This window comes from Tursiops truncatus, chromosome 1 (genome assembly GCF_011762595.2).
Source record: "Tursiops truncatus isolate mTurTru1 chromosome 1, mTurTru1.mat.Y, whole genome shotgun sequence".
NCBI classification, from domain to species: domain Eukaryota; kingdom Metazoa; phylum Chordata; class Mammalia; order Artiodactyla; family Delphinidae; genus Tursiops; species Tursiops truncatus.
Window position 1 is genome coordinate 175,379,480 of NC_047034.1, and position 24,866 is coordinate 175,404,345.

General features: G+C 44.1%; 2 protein-coding genes across 11 annotated transcripts in view; one reads left to right on the forward strand and one right to left on the reverse strand.

The window, feature by feature from the left end:
- Positions 1-21,972, forward strand: part of MASP2 (MBL associated serine protease 2) — a 29,624-nt gene extending 7,652 nt beyond the window's left edge. The window contains exons 4-11 of one of the 7 annotated variants that reach the window (XM_073796109.1): positions 28-371; positions 1,483-1,679; positions 1,753-1,900; positions 5,801-5,919; positions 7,602-7,680; positions 9,742-9,873; positions 10,375-10,449; positions 21,514-21,972. In XM_073796109.1, the coding sequence (XP_073652210.1) occupies positions 28-371; positions 1,483-1,679; positions 1,753-1,900; positions 5,801-5,919; positions 7,602-7,680; positions 9,742-9,873; positions 10,375-10,449; positions 21,514-21,677 (1,258 nt within the window). In that variant the 3' untranslated portion in view covers positions 21,678-21,972. Of the gene's footprint in view, positions 1-27; positions 386-1,482; positions 1,680-1,752; positions 1,901-5,800; positions 5,920-7,601; positions 7,681-9,741; positions 9,874-10,374; positions 10,450-11,656; positions 12,928-12,957; positions 16,109-21,513 lie in introns of those variants that run through there. The other 6 variants (XM_073796118.1, XM_073796099.1, XM_073796103.1 and 3 more) reach the window with 6 other exon arrangements.
- Positions 13,715-24,476, reverse strand: TARDBP (TAR DNA binding protein). 4 transcript variants are annotated; one of them, XR_002175499.3, is made up of 7 exons: positions 24,320-24,476; positions 23,087-23,338; positions 20,858-21,021; positions 20,100-20,240; positions 17,481-17,651; positions 15,880-17,093; positions 13,715-14,097 (listed from the first exon to the last, which is right to left on the reverse strand). XR_002175499.3 is itself a non-coding variant. In XM_019930884.3 (6 exons), the coding sequence occupies exons 2-6, from the start codon at positions 23,322-23,324 to the stop codon at positions 16,563-16,565; spliced, it is 1,245 nt and encodes a 414-aa protein (XP_019786443.1). In that variant the 5' UTR covers positions 23,325-23,338; positions 24,320-24,476; the 3' UTR covers positions 15,025-16,562. The 4 variants fall into 4 exon arrangements, 2 of the variants coding, with proteins under 2 accessions (XP_019786443.1, XP_019786445.1); XR_002175498.3 differs by lacking the exon at positions 13,715-14,097 and adding an exon at positions 15,025-15,144; XM_019930884.3 differs by lacking the exon at positions 13,715-14,097 and having other exon boundaries at positions 15,025-17,093.
- Positions 24,477-24,866: the final 390 nt, after the last annotated feature.

A 24,866-nucleotide genomic window follows, 5' to 3' on the forward strand; every position in this document is an offset into this window, starting at 1 on the left:
CACAAGCTTCCCTCCATGAAACTTCAGCTCAAAGCTGCCGGTTCAGCCCCCAGCAGGCCAACCCCTTCGGCCTCCACGGCCCGGACTCCCCTCTGCGCCCCTGACGGGGGCCTGGACAGAAAACCAGCTGGCGCTCTGGGAGCGAGCAGCCCCCACCCTTGGTGCTGAGCCCGCTCCCCTGCTCAGTGCCCTCCCCCGTGTCTCTCCCCGTCTCTGTTCTCTCTTCCAGAGCAGAGCCTCTAGCCTGCCCTCCGGCTCCGGTCTGGCTCGGGCAAGACCGCTGCAGCCTGCAGCACCCATTGACCCCGCCCACGGACCTAACAATAAACTCGGCTCCACCTCCACCTGCTGCGTGTCTCTGGGGGGGAAGGGTGAGGGGAGGGCAGCAGTGTGCACTCTGGACCCCCTTCCTTCCCACCCTCACCTCAGCCCGACGGGCCCTAGTTGGTGGGAGCCGCCTCTATGGGGCCACAGGCTCCTTTGCCAGAGGGGCTTGCTCTGTCCTCACCCTCATTTTGATGATGGGGCACCGAGGCCCAGAGAGGGGCAGGGGGCTCACACAGGGGAACCGAGCTCTAGCTACTCCCCCACCAGGAATCCAAGGACTGAGCTCAAAGCATCCTGGGGTCCACCTCCTGTTCAGAGGATACCTCAGATCCTGGGTGTGCTGGGGAGGGGGAGTCTGACCCCGAGCAGAGAGGCCCAAGGAGGTATCGATTCACTGATGGGCAGTCTGGTTGGTCCCCTACATCCGGGGGTGACTCCCTCTGTCCCATGGGGAGCAGCCACGTGGAAGAAGAAAGGCAGTGCTGGGACTCCTCACTTCCTGGAATGCCTGTGTCCCCACCTCTGCCACCTGGGGGATGGGGGGGTAGAACCCTCCTACGAGTGATGCCAACAGACATTCTCTTTGCAAAGGCAGAATCAGCTGTTTCATTGGGGAAAGTGGGTACCAGACTCACTTATGATCAGTGTGGACTTGAACTGCCCTCAATTGCCCCCCAGGGCAGAGCCTAGACCCAGGGAAGGTGGGCAAGGGGAGGCCTTCCTGAGTGTTCCTGGAGGGGGCCCAGGGGAGACTCCTCTCCTGCCACCTCCCCACACCAAATTCCTGTGAACAGGAAAGTCCCCTTCACTTCTGGTGCCCCTTTCCCCCAGGCAGACCCTGACATGGCTCACTCCCCGCACCCCTGGAACTGTGACTCTGGCCCAGGGTTCCCCACACCAGGAGCCTCAGCTTAGGGCCTCCATCCTCCCTGGGGTTGTGAGTGGGGCCCCTGGAGAATGTACCTCCAAGGGTCACTTGTTTCAGCTAAATCCTGGAAGCCAGAGAGACCCCTCCCTAAATTGTCCCTTCAGCCACTGGGTGGGGCGTTCAGTCTCAGGAGATGCCTCTGGGGCTGGCATGTGACAGTGGACAGGTGGCCTGAGCCACGCCGCCTGCGCCTGGCTCACCCCGCCTGTCCTCTCCCCTCTCCCCAGCCCTGTGCTCAGGCCAGGTCTTCACCGCCCGGTCTGGGGTGCTCAGCAGCCCTGGATACCCTCAGCCGTACCCCAAACTCTCCAGCTGCACCTACAGCATCCGCCTGGAGGAGGGGTTCCGTGTCACCCTGGACTTCGTGGAGTCCTTTGACGTGGAGATGCACCCTGAGACCCAGTGCCCCTACGACTCCCTGAAGGTCTGGTTCCCCTGGCCGCTGCCTCCCCCTGGCCCGGCAGGTCCTGAGATGACAGGGGCCTCTCCACTTTCAGATTCAAACAGACAAGGAGGAATATGGCCCATTTTGTGGGAAGACGTTGCCCCGCAGGATTGAAACTAAGAGCAACACTGTGACCATCACCTTTGCCACCGATGAGTCGGGGGACCACACGGGCTGGAAGATCCACTACAACAGCACAGGTGAGCGCAGGTGGGGCTCCGATTCGGCAGGGAGCTCTTCCAGAAACATCAAGGAGCCACACAGGATGGAACGCTTCCTGGCCGGGCCTGGGAAGGTGGGGGAGGGAAAAGTTTTCCTTAACCCTCTTAGTGTTCCTGGCTGGGTCTGAAAAGCAACCTGACAGGTTAACAGGAAAAAAAAGCATACATGTTTATGTCATGTAAATTTTATGTGGCACAGGAGACTTTGTAAGGAAATAAAGACTCAGAGAGACAGCTGGACCTGTGCACTTTTGGGCTAGGTTTGCTGAGGTGTATGATAGGCTGAGGAATATGAAGCAAGGGTGGAAAACGGGGTGGGGGAACTTAGGCCTGTTAGGATTGTTCTTGGCATCCTTTTGTCTTTGGTGATAAGGCTTCCCTCTGGGTGTAGGGCAGACACCTCTCACGTGAGGGTCTTATGACCTGCTTCAGGGAAGAAGGGCGAAGGGCGGGGAATCAGAGTGACCTTCCTGCTTCTGCCATTTTCTCAAACTCCCAGCTTAAAATCGTCAACATGCCAAGGTGCCGCATTTTGAGGTAGTGTGTCCTGAACTCCATCAGAAGACAGGCCAGGTTTGAGTGGGGTCGTCTGCGAGGCAGGGGTCCCCTATGGGAAGTGTCGCCCCCCCATTCATCCACCCACCCACCCACCCCTCCATCCAACCATCCCTCCTTCTACCCATCTACCCATCCAAACAGCCATCCTCCTCTCCTGCCCTACCTCTCACCCTCCCCTCTTCCACTCACCCCTCCATCCAACCATCCCTCCTTCTACCCATTTACCCATCCAAACAGCCATCCTCCTCTCCTTCCCTACCTCTCACCCTCCCCTCTTCCACTCACCCCTCCATCCAACCATCCCTCCTTCTACCCATTTACCCATCCAAACAGCCATCCTCCTCTCCTTCCCTACCTCTCACCCTCCCCTCTTCCATTCACCCCTCCATCCAACCATCCTTCCTTCCATCTGTAGGGGAGGAAATAATAATTTTCCCTCTGCCCTTCCAAATTCTTGGCTGGGAACAAGAGACATTAACGAGAGAAAAAGACACAAGTTTATGAACATGTAGATCTCGTGCATACGTGGGAGATAACCCAGGGGAAAATGAGTCTCAGAGGTGGCTTAGAATTCAGGCTTAAACATCTTCAGCTAAAGACAAAAGAGAGAAAGGGTACAGGGGAGTCCAGTTGTGAGGAGGTGACCAGGAAAAGCATGGTAAGCAAGAGTAAGATTCGTTATGCAGATTAAAGACTGTCTTCTTTTTATTGCTTTTGAAATTTAATTTTAGTAAAAAAAAAATTTTCTGTCTTTTCCTTTAAGAGTTTCTAGTGATTTAGTCCTCCTACTCCTGGTACAGAGTTCTGAGACACTCTTACAAATGGAGATTTCCTCTGTAAACGTAAATTTCCCTTAGAAAAGGGTGCTTTCTACTCTGTTTTCAGAGTCTCTCCTGTGTCTGCTGTTTCATAAGATAATCAGCTCAAAATACAGTTGGCTTCCCACACCGGTGGATGTAGAGCCCATGGATACAGATGGCTGACACGCTGCCTTTTTTTTTCTTTTGGCCGAGAAGCCTGTGGGATGATGTTAGTTTTCCGACCAGGGATTGAACCCATGCCCTCGGCAGTGAAAGCGCTGAGTCCTAACCACTGGACCGCCAGGGCGTTCCCTCTGCCATTTTGTATAAGGGACTTGAGCAACCGCAGATTTTGGTATCCACGGGGCTCCTGGAACCAATGCCCCGCAGACATCGCGGGACAGCTATAATCCTTATGCCAAGTCATGTTCATGCCACCCCTCACGCACATCCATCTGTCCATCCTTCCCTCCTTCCATCCATCCATCCATCTTATGGATGTGCACTGGGCCCTGTGTGGGGAATACGTAATACCTCTGCTGTCAGTCCAGTCTAGTCACAGCACCATGACCACAGCCCTGTGACAAGCACAGCCGAGCACCAGACACAGTGAGAGTCCAGAGGAGGGACCTGGCCCAGGCAGGGGCCGGGTGCTAACAAAAGGGGCCTGGGACACGAAACATACGAGATTGGATTGAAAGGACAAGTAGGTATTGGAGGAAGGTGGAAGGGTGTTCCAAGTGCAAGGGAAGTGTATGTGCAAAAGCCCAGAGGCTCCGACTTTCCTGGTGTGAGCTGTAAGAGGGTGTGACGGGGTAGGCAGAGATGGGGACTCCCGCCTGACATGGAGGGTCTGGACAGGGAGTCTGCACCCTGCCTCTCAGGCCCTCCTCCACCACCTCTTCCTCGTGACAGACCCTCAGACGTAGACGGTAGTTCGTGGTGCCACCTCCTGAGGCCCGAGTCCAAGCCCCCCACCTTCGGGCACTGACCTCTGGACCTGTCTGTCCCTCTCACCACTCTCAGCCAACAGGTCTTTCAGGATGTTTTTGGAAAGACAGAGTAGCTGAGCTGGAGAAGCGCCAAAGCAAAACACCCAAGGCCCCAGGCCGTGCTCAGAGCGCAGGTTGGGTGTCAGACTGCCCGGGCTGGCGTCCCGGCTGTAACGCATCCTGTTTCCTGGCCATGTGACATTGAACCTCTTAACATAACTTTTCTGAGACTTAATGTCGCAATTATCCAATGAAGGACAAAGCTCCTTGGAAAGGTGGGGATTAGTGGGCTAACGCAGAAGACACCGAGTGAGCATGGAGGAGGTGTTGAGTAATTTTAAAAATGAGATTGAATTAGGAAAGATATTAACCTTTGGGCCAGCTCTGTGGGAAAGGGTGGGAGACGGGTCAGTAGGGGAGAGACCAGCACTTTGGGAACATTTCATTTGCTTCTTGTTCATATTTTAAAAGCCTTTTGTTTTCCTGTGGGTCGAAGTAATAAAACTTCTAAAACTGAAGCACTGGTTTCAGAGTGAGTCAGAGGGAAGAGTCAGGTTTGCCAGGCTGGTGGGTGAGAAGGGGCCAGGACAGAGCCTGGAGGTGTGTGTGAAGGGAAATGCCAGCAGGGCCCTGGCCTGGGTATGAGGTGGCCTCGGGAAGCCCTGGCCCCGACAGGGCCACCTGGAACATCCCTGGAGATTGGTTCCAAGAGGGGAGACTCTGGGGCCTGCCTGGGACTGAGAGTCGCTGCAGGACACAGGGGTCAGCTGCTGGAGGAAGCAGGGGACTGGGCAAATGACCTGCATGGGCTGAGGGGTGGCCTTGGGTGATGGGCAGCCATGGGGCACTGGCTGAAGGCTTGGGGTGACAACAGGCCAGGGTTTGGGGGCCAAAGTGGAAGCCAGCCGTGAGCCCTGTGGGCACGTGCTCACGAGGGATGTATGAGGCTTCCTGAGTGCCAGTCTGGCCCTGAGCCCCGGTGCCTCTCTGAGCCACAGGGGCTGCTGTGAGGGTTCGCTGGCTGCAACCCCCTGTTGCCCAGCCCTTATTAGCAAAGCGATTTCCTCTGTGCTTCACATTTGGTCCTCGCAACAGCCTTAGAAGCTGAGCAAACGTTCTTATCACTCTCAGCTTACAGATGAGGAAACTGAGGATTTCCTGTGATTTTAACCCATGCTGTCCAGCTCTTTCCCCCCCAAGTTACACTCCCCCGGTTTTCAGCAGTGTGTGTGAGGCCCCTGGCGTGGAGCAGATGCTCCCTTTGCCGTGACCATGCTCCCTTACCACGTTCCCGGCTTTCTTTTCATCACTTTGGCTGAAGCCCCGGCCAGGAGACAAATCCTAATTTGTACGATAAGCAGCGAAGAGTTTAATCTTGCCTTTGGTTTTAAATCTTAAGAACTCCACCCCACTGTGGCAAGCTCTCTTTACACGTTGTTTCATTTATAAACCAAGAACTTCTAATTGCTAAATTCAGACTTGCTGCTATAGAGCCAGCTAAACCCCCGACATCTGGTTTCCTTGCGCAGCTCAGCCCTGCCCTGACCCGACGGCACCACCTAACGGCCACATCTCCCCTGTGCAGGCCACATACATCATGAAAGACCGCTTCTTTGTCTTCTGCGAGTCGGGCTACGAACTTCTGCAAGTAAGTTAATACAAAGCTGTTTAAGTGCACCACAATCATGACGGTTTTTGAATGAATACATATTTATATCAGCAAATATGTAAAAGGAAAATGGGGAAACAGCTGTTGTCAGCATGGTGGTTTACTTTGCCTATGATTAAACAATAAAATTCAAAGAAATGATACATTTGCTAAGAGAAACGGCTACAGAGAATTTTCTATTCTTAGGAACTCCGCTTTTTAAAATTTTTTTTAAATTTATTATTTTTGGCTGCGTTGGGTCTTTGTTGCTGTGCATGGGTTTTCTCTAGTTGTGGCGAGGGGGGCGCTACTCTTTGTTGTTTCGGTGGCTTCTCTTGCTGTACAGCACGGGCACCAGGTGCGCGGGATTCAGTAGTTATGGCTCGTGGGCCCTGGAGCACAGGCTCAGTAGCTGTGGCCCACGGGCCCAGTTGCTCCGCGGCATGTGGGATCTTCCCGGACCAGGGCTCGAACCCGTGTCCCCTGCACTGGCAGGCAGATTCTCAACCACTGCGCCACCAGGGAAACCCATAACTCTGCTTTTTAAAAAAGCGTTTTCTTTTTCTTTTTTTTTTTTGAAAGCTGGCGATTAAAATGAACACCTTTTCTCTGTTCACACACATTACAGCAGCTCTTGGTAAAGCAGCTGAAATGTTTGTCATGTGCTCTGTGTTATCACCTTGCATTAAATCAAGCTCCTCCTGGTCAAACGACCTTTACATGAAACAACTCCTGGGCCCACAAAAAAATTAAATGGCCCTTGGAAACAGTATATTCTGCAAAGTTATAAACAGTGACCACTGTTAAGGGAGAAGGAGGATAATTTCAAAAAATGCTTAGTGTGTTTCTTTAGGGGCACAGGTTAGAGATTCACATGCCCTCTTTATGTTCTTCAAAATGTCACTGAATCCCAGTGGTAAAAAGCAATAACACTGAAAAGATAGCTGGTTATGCAACCAGTCCTGTGGAGGGACAACCGCCCCCGACCCTCAAAAAAGTGAGACACTTTGCTCAGCTTGTAAACTTCTCGGCGGGCTCTTTCCACAGCAACTTGGACCCAAGCCTGTTCAGTTTCTGAGGAAAAAAGAAGTCATCCTGCTCTCCTTCGAAGCATAAAGCTTCAGTCAAAGCCACCTGCTTTCATTTTAAAGTCTGATTTTAGAAAAATATTTAAATAAGTCAAAAATGTCCCGCTAAATATTAGCAATGGAAAGTGATTGAGGACACACATGCGAAGCTTCTGGAAATATTGATATTTTAAATAACTTTCCTCCAGTTAATAGCCGCAGGCTAGAAAAATCCAGACACATCCACGTCTGATCAGGCTGATCTTCCCCAAACTTTTGACTGTCACCCTTTGGCACTTTACATAAAGAAATGGTGGAACACCAGCAGGAACTTGTGAGAAATCTGACGTATTCTTGGATTAAGTGGAAAGCAGAAAATATAAACTGCTGCAGAGGTCAACATCTTTAAAACTGATACACACACATAGGTGACATCACCAACAAGTACACACATGTATCAAGGCAGTTGGGCTGCGTGTCCAGTCATGTGGGTGCATCACCCCCTTGGGAGCATCTCTTGAAACACTCGAAGAAGAACTATCGTGGGAGCAGAGCTTTGGGGAGTGGTTTCCTGATATAAACAAGGAAATTAATATTTTCTCAATTCCTCTTTAGGGTTATTGGCCCCTGAAATCATTTGTTGCAGTCTGTCAGACAGATGGATCTTGGGACCAACCGATGCCGGAGTGCAGCAGTACGTATGTGTGACCACAACGCCTGTAGCTGCTTCTGCTACTACTGCTGCTTCTGGTATTTTTAAAGAATGATTTATCAGGGCCTGAATTCCAAATTTGCTTCTCATCCTCAGTCTCTCAGAGCACTTTTAAGAGGTTAAAACAGGACCAAGCTACTAGAAAAAGTATTTGCTTCAGAAAAGTATGGTATTTAAAAATATTTTTCTAAGTATAAAATACTCATAAAAGATGGGAAATAGAGAAAATTACAAACATTATAATACTCATAATCCCGCCGTATCAGAGTATAGTCACTCTCGTTATTTTGGTGCATAGCCCTCCAATTACATATATCACACATGTAAACATGTACAGGCTACTGTTTGTAGGGGCATATACGCATCAAACTGGGATAATGGTGTTCACTACCATTTTGTGAACTAAGAATCACGTACCTTATTTTTAATATTTTTAAAATTATGATACGTGTTAAATGGAAAAACCATATAAATTCACAAAAATATACAGTGAAAGCCTCTCTTGCCCAAATCCTCAAACTACCTGTAAGACACTGGGATCCATTCCTTCTTACTCTTTATTTCCTATACTATTTATACTAACATATCTCACTTACTTTTGAACTAAATCTGACTGCAATGTACTCTTCCCCCCAACACTGTTGGGTTATCGTTCCACAACAATCCAAGCACTCATAGAGCTGCTCCTTCTTTTTAATGACTGCATAGTATTCCATCAGTGGACCTATGCTTTTTGTTTCATGTGATTTCTATTGTTTCCAGTTTACTATTACATACGCTGCCATAGTTAACACCTCTGTACGTATACTTTCACATATTTTTTAAAAATAAATTTATTTAGTTTTTGGCTGCATTGGGTCTTCGTTGTTGTGCACAGGCTTCCTCTAGTTGCACTGAGCGGGGGCTACTCTCCGCCACGGCACACTGTCCCCTCACTGCAGTGGCCTCTCCCGTTGCAAAGCACAGGCTCCAGGCGTGCAGGCCTCAGTAGTTGTGGCTCGCGTTCTCCAGAGCGCAGGCCCAGTAGTTGTGCCACACGGGCCTACCTGCTCCGTGGCATGTGGGATCCTCCCGGACCAGGGCTCGAACCCGCGTCCCCTGCATTGGCAGGTGGACTCCTAACCACTGCACCAGCAGGGAAGTCCCTACTTTCACATATTTTTTTGCAAGGGTTTCTACGAAATTCCTAGGGGAATATTTTTATTTCAAAATTTATATTCCCGTGAGACTACCAATTCTTTACTACCAATTCTTTTAGTTTAAAAACCAGTAAAGAGCTGGCACCGAAGGACTGTTGGACTAAGGTATGGGTTAGAGCCCTGATTCTGCCACTTTTCACTGGGTAGTTACGGGCATCTCATCTGTGGAGAATTAAGGCAACGTAGACAACGCTCTTGACACAAAGCCAGACACACTGCTATTAAGTTGCTAAAAACGATTTACCTTTTAAAATCCACAGAAGTACATCAACAATTTTTAGATGTCTGTGTACAAAACTATGACTTTTAGACTGGTATCACTTTGTCTCACAAATTGGTTATGTCACATTAGTAATGTCCTAACAGTTGTGAATTCTAACCCAAACTCAAGGTATTATGACTTCCAGGTCTTCTAAAAAGGTCAACTTAGGGAAAGGATCATAAGAACAAGTTCTTCGGTCTTCTTTGTTCTATTTTTTAGGCTAACCAAATTGTACCATTTAACATCAAACCAGACTGTATAGGCATATGCAGCCTGTGCTGTTTTCTTTCGTGAGTGCTAAGAAGTCCAAGTAGTTTCAAATTCCCTTCCTTTAGGGAAGGCATCATACAACTCCTTGCCTAGGGCCTTCACTTCAACCTAGCCATTTAGTTAGGAACAGAGATGAGAGTGATGCTTTCAAATCACACTAAGGCGATTCTCTCCATTTTCAGAGATGAAATGATGTCCATCTTGAATATGACTTCAAGTTATAACAACACACAGCACAACCATCAGTCTCCACATCGTTTTAATGTTAGGATTCAAAGTACAAACTGACTTTCCCTCTCCCGTGTTTACTAGTTGTTGACTGTGGCCCTCCTGATGACCTACCCAGTGGCCAAGTGGACTATATAACGGGTGCCGAGGTGACCATATACAAAGCTGTGGTTAAATATCGCTGTAATGAGTTCTACACAATGAGAACAGATGATGGTAAGCAAATTGTTCAAAGTTGGGGGTGGGTGATATTTGGAACCTAAGCCCTCATGATCTGAAAACAGACTTAGCCAACATTTCTGGCTAAGGCTAGACAAAAGATTAAAAGGCACTTCTTCCACCTGCGAAGTGAAATATTATAGCTGAAGTGACTTTAATGTCAATTTGCAAGAATCTGAAAACAGATCTTATCTAGTAAATGACTACTACACACACACAATATATTCCAAATGGTTTAATTTAACAAGTCAAAACCTTATCATTAAGCACTTAAGATCTTGATACATATTCAAGTTACACATCTAAAAGGTTTCCACTTTGCAAGCATACATGGTAATGCAGAGACCTCCTATTTATGAAATCATGTAAAATGGTTATTCAGACGCCTCTGTTTCCCACTGATGCTCAGGAATCTGCATTTTCGAGGGGGTATTCAAGCAAATAACAACCACCTTTGCACATGCAGTTAAACATTTTTGCTCTTTCAATGATTTGCAGGTAAATATGTGTGTGAGGCTGATGGATTCTGGACGAGCTCCAAAGGAGAAAAATCACCCCCCGTCTGTGAGCCTGGTAATGGATACATTTATACACGAGATTCATAACTGATGGAAAGTAGAACTGGGTAGCAGACAGTAAGTAGTGCTTCAGCTGTGTAGGCAGAAATGTAACTTCAGCACTTGGCTCTTAGACCAGCTTATTATTTCCAAATAGTATGTTCTCATCACCCCTTCCATATGGAGAGGTTGTTGGTGCTGACTGTATCAGTCATTTGATTATTTTTGACCTTACAACTAGGCAAGCATAAAAAATTAAATGATTTTTAAAATTATCTTGAACCATTTATACATTTATAAACATGATTTCTTCTCTTTAAAAATGCTATTAAAACCCAAAGCTAATAACCTCATTATTTCCCTAAGCAATTGTTTTCAATGACATCTAGTTTTTAAACATTAATGCAATTTGCCTTTTAACAGTACTTAAAAAAAAGTTTTACCAGAATCTGCTCTGAAGATATAGTTGAGTGCTTAAAAAAAAAATCAGAAAGGTAATAATATACTCATCACCCCTGTGCTATTTGGCTTAAATTAGTCTTTTTTAAAAACCTGCATCTTAGCTGACAACAATGTTTGTAAGCTTTAATAAGAGTATTCTGCCACAACAGGAAACATATTTGCTACATTTATGAGCATATTTAGTTAGCAATACATAATAAAGTTTAGTGTTTGGAAGAAACAACTAGACCCAAAATAATTTCTGAACCTGAAGGTTCCTGGCTACAACTGCAACATTCTAATTTTTTAAAAACATTTTAATGTACAAAGGTGAAAGTAATTCTGCAAATCCTATGATAGTGACCTTAGTTTCTGCTTTCCCAGAACTACATGGTAAATACCCCATTTTACAAGTAGGAAAACAGAAGCAATGAAAAGGTTATTTTTCACTTCCTACGCACGTCAGCTCAGACAATTCCTGTTCGCCCTATTAAATATTTTCCCAATTGCGCGACCAAATTATTTTACCAAAACAAATCAGTTTCTAAAAGTTAATTTTCACTCACCTCATTTTCTGCAGAGCTAAAAAATACCAAATGGTTTTATCAGGTCTTTGAACAGTGTTTTAAGCAGTCTCACTTGCCTGTATAGGTGGACACCCACCAAATTATGTGATGCAATTTTTGGTTGACATTACATATACACAACTCCAAAGTGGTAATAATTGGAGAAAAAACACCATCGGGTTTCTATAAAGGCTCTATACATCTTTTTTCCCCCAGTTTGTGGAATATCCACCCGTACCACAGAAGGTCGTATATATGGAGGACAAAATGCAAAGCTTGGCGATTTTCCTTGGCAAGCCCTGTTATTAGGTAAAACTGTAGCAGCAGGTGCACTTCTATACGACAACTGGATCCTAACAGCTGCTCATGCTGTATATGAGCAAAGAGGAGACGCCTCCTCCCTAGACATTAGAATGGGTGCCCTGAAGAGACTGTCACCTCATTATACACAAGCCTGGGCCGAGGCCATTTTTATACATGAACGTTACACTCATAATGCTGGTTACGATAATGACATAGCATTGATTAAATTGAAGAACAAAGTTGTATTAAATAGAAACATCATGCCTATTTGTTTGCCAAGAAAAGAAGCTGAATGCTTCATGAGAACCAATGATATTGGAACTGCATCTGGATGGGGATTAACCCAAAGGGGTTTTCTTGCCAGAAATCTAATGTTCGTTGACATACCAGTTGTTGACCATCAAAACTGTACTGCGGCATATGCAAAGAAGTCCTATCCGGGGGGAAGGGTAACTGACAACATGCTTTGTGCTGGTTTAGAAAGTGGGGGCAAGGACAGCTGTAAAGGCGACAGTGGGGGGGCATTAGTGTTTCTACATAATGAGACACAGAAATGGTTTGTGGGAGGGATAGTGTCCTGGGGTTCCATCAATTGTGGGGAAGCAGATCAGTATGGGGTCTACACAAAAGTCATTAACTATATTCCCTGGATCAAGAACATAATTAATAGTTTTTAACTTGTGTGTCTCCAGTGAGTACATGATTCTTTGTTCTAAAAAATACCTGTAAAAGACCTCAGCAGCAAACTGACCTGAGAAACATTAACACGACAGTTGCTGTTCCACCTCAAAACCAAACCAAACTACAGGTGAGATGTGCCTTTCAGGCACTTCTCCACTTGCCACTTTTCCACCACTTACTCTCTGATTGAAGGGGACATAAACCATTGTAGTGATATTCACCGTTGCCAATCCAACAGAAACTCACTGGTTAAATCTGGACTTACTTACAAAAGTCCAGTGTCTTTTTGCACTGGCCATTTGCATTTCTGGAAATTGCCTGTTCATGTTCTTTAACTGTTTTTCTCCAGTTTTTGTACTTGTTCTTATTGTTCTCTGAGAGCGTTACATATTATAGCAGTATTGGTTCAGGAATTACTTTGAATCATGTTTTTCTTGGGTAGATAAATTGGAAATATCAATACTTTGGCCTAGGTATAGACTGATTTCCATGTTAAAAGCGATGCTATAATTTTTCACTTCTCAAACTGGCAGAAAAGAAGAGCATGGAACGGCACCAGTTCACACTGTCGAAGGCGATGAATTTTCTGAAGGACAATTTGGCAAATCTATTTCACAAGTCTTAAAAGCATGCATAGTCTTTGACCTGGTAATTCCAATGCTAAGATTTTAATTTAGCTGTGAGGATGTTCCTAGCACTTGGAAGTAACCTAAATATTTTATTTTCAAATTCAGAAGACAGTTGAATCAAATGTGGCATTTCCATAAGATGAAATACAACATTAAAAATAAGTGGCGGTATTATTGATAAATCAATCTGTAGTTTTTTCCTTCTTACCACGAATGTGGAATACTTGGGCACATTTAAAAATAGATTACAGATCGTACAACAGCTAAGTACAGAACTTAAATACACAGTTAAGAGTTTCTCTCCTAGTATTCAACAACAAAAAATTATTCTAATTATCACATACATCTTCTGAATTACTAAGTACTCAACATCTTTTTCCTAAGGACAGCATTTAAGCTCTGACTTAACCTTAAAAATCTCATTTCATTTAGTTGGCCATTCTTCCCTAAAAAGTTTTAATACTTAACATTTAACAAACTTTTTCATTCTAGCCAAACAGTTACCATTATATGTAGAAATTCATTGTGAGTTTTGACTAACTTCTCTTGTGCATATGAAGTGCAACTTCTTGAGACTCACTTTTTAAAGGTAACTTTCCAGCATCTTTGTCACATTAAAAAAAAAGAAACTGTTTTTCCAGTAAGACTCCAGACACTAAACTGTGGTGGCAACAAAAATTTTTATTCAACTGGTTCAAGAAATTTTTTAGAATGAATGCATTTAGATGATCAAGTAGACTTTAAAAACAAATCTCTGCCAAATAGTTTACTTGTAAACTTCATTTTTTTTTTCTTTAGGGTAGAATTAAATACCCATAGCTATGCAGTACCATAAACATGTTAACAGAAGGCTAGTCAACAATGAAAGCCTTCTAAGACTGGTAACTAGATTTACACAAGTGTAAATAAGGGATCAAAACCATGCCATTGACAAAGATAACTTACCCCTGGGCTCCTTGAAGGCTTGTCAGTTTAGTCTTTGGAGGTCCCCGAATACCATTTTAAGTGTTACCATGTTACTGCTGCTGAGTAACAGTGCAAGTGCTAAAATGCAAAATTCAGATGGTACAGGATTTGGAAATCATGCAATTTAGATGCAGAAAAAAAAAAAAAATTAAAACAACGCAAGATCCTTTTACAGATGAAACTGAATAAAACAATGTGGCGACCGTAAGTCTAAAGGACGACTTCATTTTTAAGTTTAAAACATGTAACTTGCAAAATGACAAACCTATTTATCATAATCTAATTAGATAAGGGCATCAAGTAAATTACCAGCACAAAAACTTACATTCTTCCATTAGAAAAGGAGCTCAACTCTCATAGAAGTTAGTTACATTTTAAGTACAACGGAGAATATATTATTGCTTTTACATACTTAACAATGCATCGTGAGAGTCTAATCTGAGTTTTATAAGCGATTTTTTTCAACATTACTCTATTTCCCCACCTTTGGAAGACACAGCCCATTTCACGTAACACTTCCACAGACAGACAACCCACCCTGCTAGTTCCTAAAGCTATCAGGCTTCTTAATGGATTTCAGGCACAAGATAATTTGTGGTTTCTTCTACTTTATCCCTATTGCAATTAATTCCACTTTTCAAATCCCCAACTAGAAAGGTGCTGACAGTCCCTTCAATTGATAGGCTTTGCTACAAAGCATTTTAAAATAATGACCACTGTTTTGCCCACTCCGCCAAATAAGAGTATTTTTAGAAGGCATGATTTCCCAATGGAGATTCATAACAGGCCATGTAAATAGAACATCACCCAAATGCACAGAGGCACTAAGAAAAAGCTGGAGGGTACTGCTTACCATTTTAGGTGCGGTCACCCAGACTTATTAAAAACTAGATTTAAAAAGAAAAAAAAAGCTTTTCACTTTGGACAATGCAAGAACAAATAGCAATTAAGTCTGGGTATCAGGTGTCAATGCATGACAGGTGATGAATCCATTTGACTTGAGACAACTTTTCAAATAAGTTTATTTGAAGCAAAATAAGCTACTGCCAAGAAACTTTATGAAAGTTCCATCTCAAAAGGGTCAAAAAAGGGGAATTAACTGCTATGAATTCTTTGCATTCAGGGCTGCAAAACAAAGACACATATTATTTAAATCAGTTTTATTTAAGAATTTCCAACATTGACAACTCTTATAAAAAGCATCCAAGCACAGGACACAGAACTGCAGCAAACAGCATTCTTATGGGTAGCTAACAGACATTAGAACTTCCACCCTATTTTGAGACACCCCGAGCTCACTGGTGAACTCTGCTTCCAAGTACTCCTGCAAAGCACACCACAAGCTCAGTCCATGTTCTCAACCCATCAGCTTCAGTTCACATTACCACACTTACAGATCAATAACAGAAGAGAACACACACCATACAGCATTCACAGCAGTTGACAAAGGGGTAGGGGAAATACAAGTATCGTTTCACTTAACACATTCAGCTAACGTGGGTTATCTAAGAACAAAACTCACTTAAAGTCTTCCAACAGATGTGGATGTCCTTTGAATGCAAAAAACATTCGTACGTTATTTGCTATCATTGCTCTCTGCACACTCTCTCACCAAAGCCACAGGGATTGAGAGACACATCTCTCCAAGTTAAAAAATATCCATTATGCACCACCAAGTCTCTGCACGCGCTCTCTCCTTTTCTCGCTCATACTAGCCTTTCATGCCTCGGCACCACCATCAATCCCACACAAGGTTTCAAAAGTTCAAACAGCCTTCTGGTTCCATATCACAGCCTTGCGTTCATAGCGTTGATACGACTCCATGAAATAAAGAGTAGCGGATAAAAATGGGACACCCACCGTCAAAGACACAGCCTGTGCAGCGTGACGAATTCTTGAATGAGAAAGCATGAAGACGGAAGTATTCCTATGGCAGAATATTTACAGCACTACTTTCAATGAAGTGCTTCTTCCATAAACATTTGAAATGAGATGAACTGCAGAGATTAAATGAAGGCTTCATATTGTACTTTTGTATATGAAGGGAGACAAGTGTTAAAAAACAAAAACAAAAAACAAAAGAACCAAACACTGTGACACCATGATCTCCAAAAAGGAGATTTTCCTAAGGAAAAAATCCATATGGTGGGGTTCAAATTAAAACAAGGAGAAAAGAATGTAGTTCTAACCAATGGTTTCCATTTTGAACATGCAAAGAATTCACTTGACAAGTCCAGGGATAAAATATTACAGGAGAAACCTTTTGATATCAATTGTAGTGTGTTGGTTTACCAATCAGGCAAACAGCAGTTCACTTTCAAACACTCAATATTTCAACCCTTTATGTAACAAAACTTATAAAATTCCTTTAGCTCTTCCTCTTTTTCTAAAGAAAAATGTCAAAAATACTGCTGAATATACTCCACACTGAACAAACCAATTTTGAAAATTCTTAGTACATACGTATTTTACAATATACTTACCATGAGTTTAGAAAAATCTGAATTCCCACCAGTTTATACCAACTAACGATAACCCAATGTCTACATTCCCCAGCCAGAAGATTTAGAATCCATGCTTGAGCCAAAGCCTCCATTAAAACCACTGCCTGACCCTGCATTTGATGCTGATCCCCAACCAATTGCTGCACCTGAATTAGAACCACTATAAGAGTTATTTCCAGAACCAAAAGCCTGATTTGGCTCCCTCTGCATGTTGCCTTGGCTTTGGTTATTACCTGATGGGCCTGACTGGTTCTGCTGACTGGCTAACATGCCCATCATACCCCAGCTGCTCTGCAGAGCTGCCTGGGCTGCAGCCATCATTGCTGGATTAATGCTAAAAGCACCAAAGTTCATCCCTCCGCCCATATTACTACCTTGATTGTTTCCCAAACCAGCTCCACCCCCTCTACTGTTACCAAATCCACCCTGATTCCCAAAGCCACCTGGATTACCACCAAATCTTCCACTTCTTTCTAACTGTCTATTGCTATTGTGTTTAGGTTCAGCATTGGATATATGTACGCTGATTCCTTTAATGATCAAGTCCTCTCCACAAAGAGACTGGGCAACCTACAAAAAAATAAGGGATGCAAATAAAGGAGATTAAACCACTGACTCACACATCAAAGTAGCAATAAAACTTAGATTTCAAGCCATCATCTAAACTGGAGAAAAAATAAGCAATGAACACTTATTTCATTTAAAACCATAAAATAGCCTTTAGCTTTAGTAATGGCAGCAGGGATTTTTTAGTTCTTTTTCAAAGGACACGTAACATCCCCACTTAAACCTCACATACTAAAAAAATATCTAAGGGGTTTATCACAAATGTTTAGGCCCATATACCCCACAGCGTACAAGGTCAGAGAGCTTAGCTAAGGGTGGCAATTAGCTGGAAGGGCAAAGTTCCACAGAAATTACCTAATTAGCTGGGACAAAATTATTGAGAGAAAATACCTGATCATCTGCAAACGTAACAAAGGCAAAAGCCCTGAACGGTTTGGGAATGAAGACATCTACCACTTCTCCGTACTGGCAAAAAAACTGCCGCAACTCATCAGCAGTCATGTCTTCCGTACAACGCCCAACAAACACCTTTCTGCTTCTCAAAGGCTCATCTGGGCTTTGCTGGTCAAATTGAAAGGAAGAAAACCATCAGAAATATTTTATGAGCAATGAAAACAGCATTATGGTAGAAGATGTAATACAACCTATCTGCCTTTTATATTAGATGAGTCATTAAAAAGTAGGTACATTCTTATTTTTTGCATTAGCACTTCTTGTAAGACTTCAATGAAGAATAAAGTTTTAAAGTTGATGAAAGTATATATATATGTTTTATCACCTTTACTGGACTATAATTGCTTTACAATGATGTGTTAGTTTCCGCTTTATAACAAAGTGAATCAGCTATACATATACATATATCCCCATATCTCCTCCCTCTTGCATCTCCCTCCCACTCTCCCTATCCCCCTCCTCTAGGTAGTCACAAAGCACCAAGCTGATCTCCCTGTGCTAAGCGGCTGCTTCCCACTAGCTATCTATTTTACCTTATATACGTCCATGCCACTCTCTCACTTCGTCCCAGCTTACCCTTCCTCCTCCCCATGTCCTCAAGTCCATCCTCTACGTCTACGTCTTTATTCTTGTCCTGCCCCTGGGTTCTTCAGAACCTTTTTTAGATTCCATATATATGTGTTAGCATACTGTATTTGTTTTTCTCTTTCTGACTTACTTCTCTCTGTATGACAGACTCTAGGTCCATCCACCTCACTACAAATAACTCAATTTCGTTTCTTTTTATGGCTGAGTAATATTCCAATGTATATATGTGCCACATCTTCTTTATCCATTCATCTGTTGATGGACACTTAGGTTGCTTCCATGTCCTGGCTATTGTAAATGCGATGAACATTGTGGTACATGACTCTTTTTGAATTATGGTTTTCTCAGGGTATATGCCCAGTAGTGGGATTGCTGGGTGGTATGGTAGTTTTATTTTTAGTTTTTTAAGGAACCTCTATACTGTTCTCCACAGTGGCTGTATCAATTTACATTCCCACCAACAGTGCAAGAGGGTTCCCTTTTCTACACACCCTCTCCAGCATTTATTGTTTGTAGATTTTTTGATGATGGCCACTCTGACTGATGTGAGGTGATGATACCTCATTGTAGTTTTGATTTGCATTTCTCTAACAATTAGGGATGTTGAGCATCCTTTCGTGTGTTTGTTGGCAATCTGTACATCTTCTTCGGAGATGTGTCTATTTAGGCCTTCTGCCCATTTTTGGATTGGGTTGTTTTTTTGATATTGAGCTGCATGAGCTGCTTGTAAATTTTGGAGATTAATCCTTTGTCAGTTGCTTCATTTGAAAATATTTTCTCCCATCTGAGGGTTGTCTTTTCATCTTGTTTATGGTTTCCTTTGCTGTGCAAAAGCTTTTAAGTTTCATTAGGTCCCATTTGTTCATTTTTGTTTTTATTTCCATTTCTCTAGGAGGTGGGTCAAAAAGGATCTTGCTGTGATTTATGTCACAGAGCGTTCTCCCTATGTTTTCCTCTAAGAGTTTTATAGTTTCTTGCCTTACATTTAGGTCTTTAATCCATTCTGAGTTTATTTTTGTGTATGGTATTAGGGAGTGTTCTAATTTCATTCTTTTACATGTAGCTGTCCAGTTTTCCCAGCACCACTCACTGAAGAGGCTGTCTTTTCTCCATTGTATATTCTTGCCTCCTTTGTCAAAGATAAGGTGACCACAGGTGCGTGGGTTTAACTCTGGGCCTTCTATCCTGTTCCACTGATCTATATTTCTGTTTTTGTGCCAGTACCACACTGTCTTGATTACTGTAGCTTTGTAGTATAGTCTGAAGTCCGGGAGCCTGACTCCTCCAGCTCCGTTTTTCTTTCTCAGGATTGCTTTGGTTATTTGGGGTCTTTTGTATTTCCATTCAAATTGTGAACTTTTTTGTTCTAGTTCTGTGAAACATGCCACTGGCAGTTTGATAGGGATTGCATTGAATCTGTAGATTGCCTTGGGTAGTAGAGTCATTTTCACAATGTTGACTGTTCCAATCCAAGAACATGGTATATCTCTCCATCTGTGTGTATCATCTTTAATTTCTTTCATCAGTGTCTTATACTTTGATGAAAGTATATTTGGATTAAGGAAAGTTGATGATTAAGAAATGTCTTGGCAAAGATGATAATGTTCCAAATAAGCAAGTCTTGCTTGCTTGGAATAAGTTAGGCTTTTTAAAAAGATTAACATATTCTAATTGTCTGTACTAACATGTAACTATGTAAGAAATTGTTAAATCACTAAAAATAACAAGAGAAAAGGAAGAACAAAACGAAAAACGTTTTAGTTTGGAGGAGCAATGAACTAAATATTTCAAACAAACATATAAAATATTCAGCATGCATTAAGGTCCTGAGACTTTAACAAGGCAAAAGATTTCAAGAACACACCCTGCCACTACATTTTCCAACTGTAACGTTTTATTTTACAGTGTCTTCTAAGTAAGTCTGTCAGCAAAAATGGCCAAAGCAGAGAAAAAAAAAGAGCAAAGTACCTTAGAATTTGGAAGTTTACAGTCACACCATCGTCCATCTATCATATGTCGCTGTGACATTACTTTCACCTGGGTTTCATATTCCGTAAAACGAACAAAGCCAAACCCTTTTGAATGACCAGTTTTAATATCTTTCTTGACCTAGAAAAAAATCATTTAAATTTACTAAAACCACACACACACATAACCAACTCAGAGTACATACGTGAAGGGAAATAGTATAAACCATATTTCTTTTCAGCGCCCCTTACGTATACACATAACAAATGTTAAAAGTATCATCGGGACTTCCCTGGTGGCGCAGTGGTTAAGAATCCGCCTGCCAATGCAGGGGACATGGGTTCGAGACCTGCTCCAGGAACATCCCACATGCCGCAGAGCAACTAAGCCCGTGTGCCACAACTACTGAGCCTGCATTCTAGAGCCCGTGAGCCACAACTACTGAGCCCGTGTGCCACAACTACTGAAGCCAGTGCGCCCAGAGCCCATGCTCCGCAACAAGAGAAGCTACCGCAGTGAGAAGCCTGCGCCCCGCAACAAAGAGTAGGCCCTGCTCGCCGCAACTAGAGAAAGCCCACATGCAGCAAAGAAGACCCAATGCAGCCAAAAATAAATAAATTTCTTTGGAGAAAAAAAAAGCAAGAAAACTTATAAAAAAAAATATATCATCTGTTGAACATGAAAGGCAGCGTCACTAAAACAACAAGAATTCTGGGTGCTCATTCACTGAAAAACTGTTGAATGAAATCAAAGTTTACCTGAACCATAAGAACTTCTCCAAAGGTACTAAAATACTCTTTTAGATCCTGTTCAGTTGTTTTCCATGGGAGGCCCAACACTATTAAATCAGATGTTTTCTGGACTGCTCTTTTCACTTTCACTGCTGATGAAGCATCTGTTTCATCCATTTTCCTTTTGTTATCTAAACAAAATGAGCAGAAACCTTTCAGAACTTTCATTAAACACTTCGTAAAACACACACCCTCTTCTTCTAGAAATGAGAAGCAAAAACATTCTCAGAACAGTTAAGACGCTGGAAACTTTTGCCAAAGAGTGATGTTAGCTCTCACAGACAGAATAAGAATTGAATAAGTGGCTAAGGTGCTTTTCTGGAGCCAATCTAGGGATTCCAACCTCTGGTTCCATAATGTCTCAAGATTACAATTGTTATGTTCTCCCCTCTAAAAAGGTGTATCAAAACAAATTACTTCACTTTCACTTTAAAATACATTAAGGAAGGAAAAAAAAACAGGTTGAATAACTGTGATACTATCTTTGTGCCTATTAAATATATCTGTGTGATTATTTTAAGGCCTATAACTTGAAGACTACTAAAAAATTAGCAACTTTTATCTCCAGCTGTGGATCTAAGGGTGATTTCAATTTTCTTTCTGTTTCGTTTCTAAACTTTCAGCAATGAACTCACGTTACTTTTGTAATAAAAAAGAAACCTGGACTTCCCTGGTGGCGCAGTGGTTAAGAATCTGCCTGCCAATGCAGGGGACATGGGTTCAAGCCCTGGTCCAGGAAGATCCCACATGCCGTAGAGCAACTAAGCCCATGCACCACAACTACTGAGCCTGTGCTCTAGAGCCTGCGAGCCACAACTACTAAAGCCCATGCGCCTCCAGCCCGTGCTCCACGAGAAGCCAACACAATGAGAAGTCCGCGCACCGCAACGAAGAGTAGCCCCCGCTCACCATAACTAGAGAAAGCTCGCGCGCAGCAACAAAGACCCAATGCAGCCAAAAATAAATAAATATTAAAAAAAAAAAAAGGAAACCTAAGGTTATTTTAAAAAATCATTATTTGGAAGAGGAACTAAATGACATTCAGACATACAGACCATTTTTTGGAGTACTGTCAGGTTCACAGCAAAACTGAGGAAGGTAGAAACTTCCCATATACCCCCGCTCCCCACACCTGCAGAGTCCTCCCAGCATCAATATCCCCCACCAGGGTGGTATGTTTGTCACAAGCATGAACCTACATCGACACATTACTATATAAATGACATTTTAAGTTTGGGTAAATATTAGTCTACAGCCAATGGATCAAGAAACTACATACTAAAAAAAAAAAATCAAGTTGATGCTATTAAGAATTTTCTTGATATATAAAAAAATATCTTGATGCAACGTCTTAAATACTGACCAAATAATATGACTTTGTTGCAATATTACGTTACAATAAAAGTAACAGACACGGGCTTCCCTGGTGGCGCAGTGGTTGAGAGTCCGCCTGCCGATGCAGGGGACACGAGCTTGTGCCCCGGTCCCGGAAGATCCCACATGCCGCGGAGTGGCTGGGCCCATGAGTCATGGCGGCTGGGCCTGTGCTCCGCAACGGGGGAGGCCACAGCAGTGAGAGGCCCGCGTACCGCAAAAAAAAAAAAAAAAAAAGTAACAGATCTACCAACTAGCACACTCCTACTGCTAAAATGTACTCATTTCCTTCGCTCACTTCTACATCTTCATGCTTCCTTTTAGATTAAAAACATCATTGATAAGGGGCAGTGAGAATAAAACCAGAACCCAAAATTATAATTACGACTGCACTAATTCAAGATTTGGGCTACTGCGACTGATGTTCATTTAAGGAGGAAAAAAAAAAGATTAGCTGGATGAGTGATGTACGCCTGCAAGGACAAAGACCAAACCAAAATACTGAGGCACTTCAGAAAAATCTGTTTACAACAGACTGGTGCAACTGCAAAGCATTCTTAATTCCTTAAATTTCACATTAGCTCAGCAACGTTAGTCCAGATAATTGTTTAAACACACAGTCTTTAAAAAATGTCCTGTAATTTCCAATTTTCACTAATGTAAACTAGTGGTCTTTCAAACTTGTCTGATGGTAACGTTTAAAGAAATACTTGGGCTACAGGAGACGGTTCACCATGAAGAGACCATGACCTATGACTTAGAACGAGACACAAACCTATACTTTATACTTTAGCATCACTGCAAAACCAAATGACAACAAACCTTTGGGATAGTTGACAACATACACCAGGTTCCCCCAGCCAGCATCAGGGGCGTGCAGAATTCCTTCTACCAGACGGACACCTCTCATACATTGAGACACTGGATTCCTGTAGCGAAGCCCACATGCCCCTGGAAACTGGGCTGTAACTGTGGACAGCAGCACTGTCCCATCGTCTTCTGATGGTATTTCAATGGGCTCGTCATTCTCATCTTCGGTTACCCGAATATATTCGGACATCTTTGCTTGTCTTGCTTAAATGGAAAAGAGATACGAATGACCAACACTTGTGTCAAAGTAATTGTGTCAAAGTAATTATCCCAGCTGACTAATACCACCACTACCATGTCATTGTTCTGACTGCCAGAAAAATTCTCGGTGTTTGGATTTTTATAGGTGTTGGTTATCCCTGAAAAATGAGGAGGTACAGGCAAGGACAGCTATTCCTATTAAAATGCAATGCCTTGCTAGTTCATTCATTCATTATTTGATGAGTGCCTACTATCCATCAGGTGCTGCAACTATTCACTGTGTGAAACCACAGTCCCAGCTGGCATGCTGGTTGCAAAGGGGGAGATAAGCAGGAGAAAGAAAGCAAACAAGTAATTATTTTATTACAATCGTGATTATGCTACTGGAAAGTAGTCTTGGGGACTGGGAAGAAACTAAACTGGTTGAGATGTGTGTGAGGGGAACGTCAAAGTGGATTTCCCTAAGTAAGCGATGCAGAAACTAAGTCTTTTGAGAACTAAATAGAAGCAGTGAACGAGATGAAGAGAACAAGGGAAAAGTGCCTCCCTGTTCCAAATGTGGGGACTCTCCAAACTTGAGCCGCAATGACAGCGGCGACAGGTCCTTCGCGACGCGGACCGCCACCTCCCAGAAGCCAGTGCGTGACAACCGTGGGAGGAGTTTTTAAGCGCGGCCGGGGTGGGACCGCTGGGGCACCAGGCCTAAACGCTGTCCTGGCGCAAAGTACGAAGGTACAAAGCAGTGCCCGGGCTCGGAAGCCAGGCCAAACCTCTGCCTCGGGCTGCACGGTTCCGCGGGCCCGGCGTCCCTGCTTCGGCGCCGGCTGCCACCCCGCGCCTGGCCCTAACGTCGCTCCCACGCGAGCCCGCTCGGGCAGAATGAAGCAGGCCCGGCCCCACGGCTCCTTTCCCGGGGCGGGGGCCGCCCCACTGCGGGAGCCGAAGCACACAGGGCGTCCTCAGTGAGAAGCGTCCGCGACTCACCCGCTAGGCCGCTGCTAGGAAGCCCGACAGAGAAAGTGAAGCAGCGACGAATCCAACAGCAGCCCAGCGACCACTTCGCTCCCACAAAATGGCGCTAGGGCCGCCTCCTCCCCCCTCCGGCCGTCGTCCTCTCCCACCGGTTCCCCGTCCAGAGGGGGAGGCCGCCGCACAGAGACACAACGACCCTTTCCCCAGAGAGTCAGAACGCCCGTCTCGTAGTCTGAGTATAGGGGGCGGACTTGAAGGCTAAAGGGGACCGAACCTGGGCCTGAAAAGCTAAAAATGGAAAAAAATGTGGAGGCGTAGGCTTTTAGCTCCCCCCACGTAGCATAATAGATGGCTTCGCCCGACCAACCGCCGGCCCTGGGTCTCGGCCCGAGCTCGCGCACTTTTAAAGTGCGCGAGACTAGCTCAGGGGCCGGGCCGGGCGGGGCGAGGCGGGGGCGGGGCGCCGGGTTGGGGCGGGGCACCCGGGCCCTCCTGACCGTTTTGAGACTGGGGAGGGCAACGGAGGCCAAGACCTTTTTATCTAAAAAGCCAGTCAGGT

Bases quoted from the DNA above. Each gene is read 5' to 3' on its own strand.
- TARDBP (XM_019930884.3), bottom strand. From the start codon at position 23,324: ATGTCCGAATATATTCGGGTAACCGAAGATGAGAATGACGAGCCCATT. The intron at 20,241-20,857 runs GTAAACTTTGAT...ATTTTTTTCTAG, and splicing joins GAGAAGTTCTTATGGTTCAG to GTCAAGAAAGATATTAAAAC. The intron at 17,094-17,480 runs GTATTTTCTCTC...ATTTTTTTGTAG, and splicing joins TTACGTTTGCAGATGATCAG to GTTGCCCAGTCTCTTTGTGG.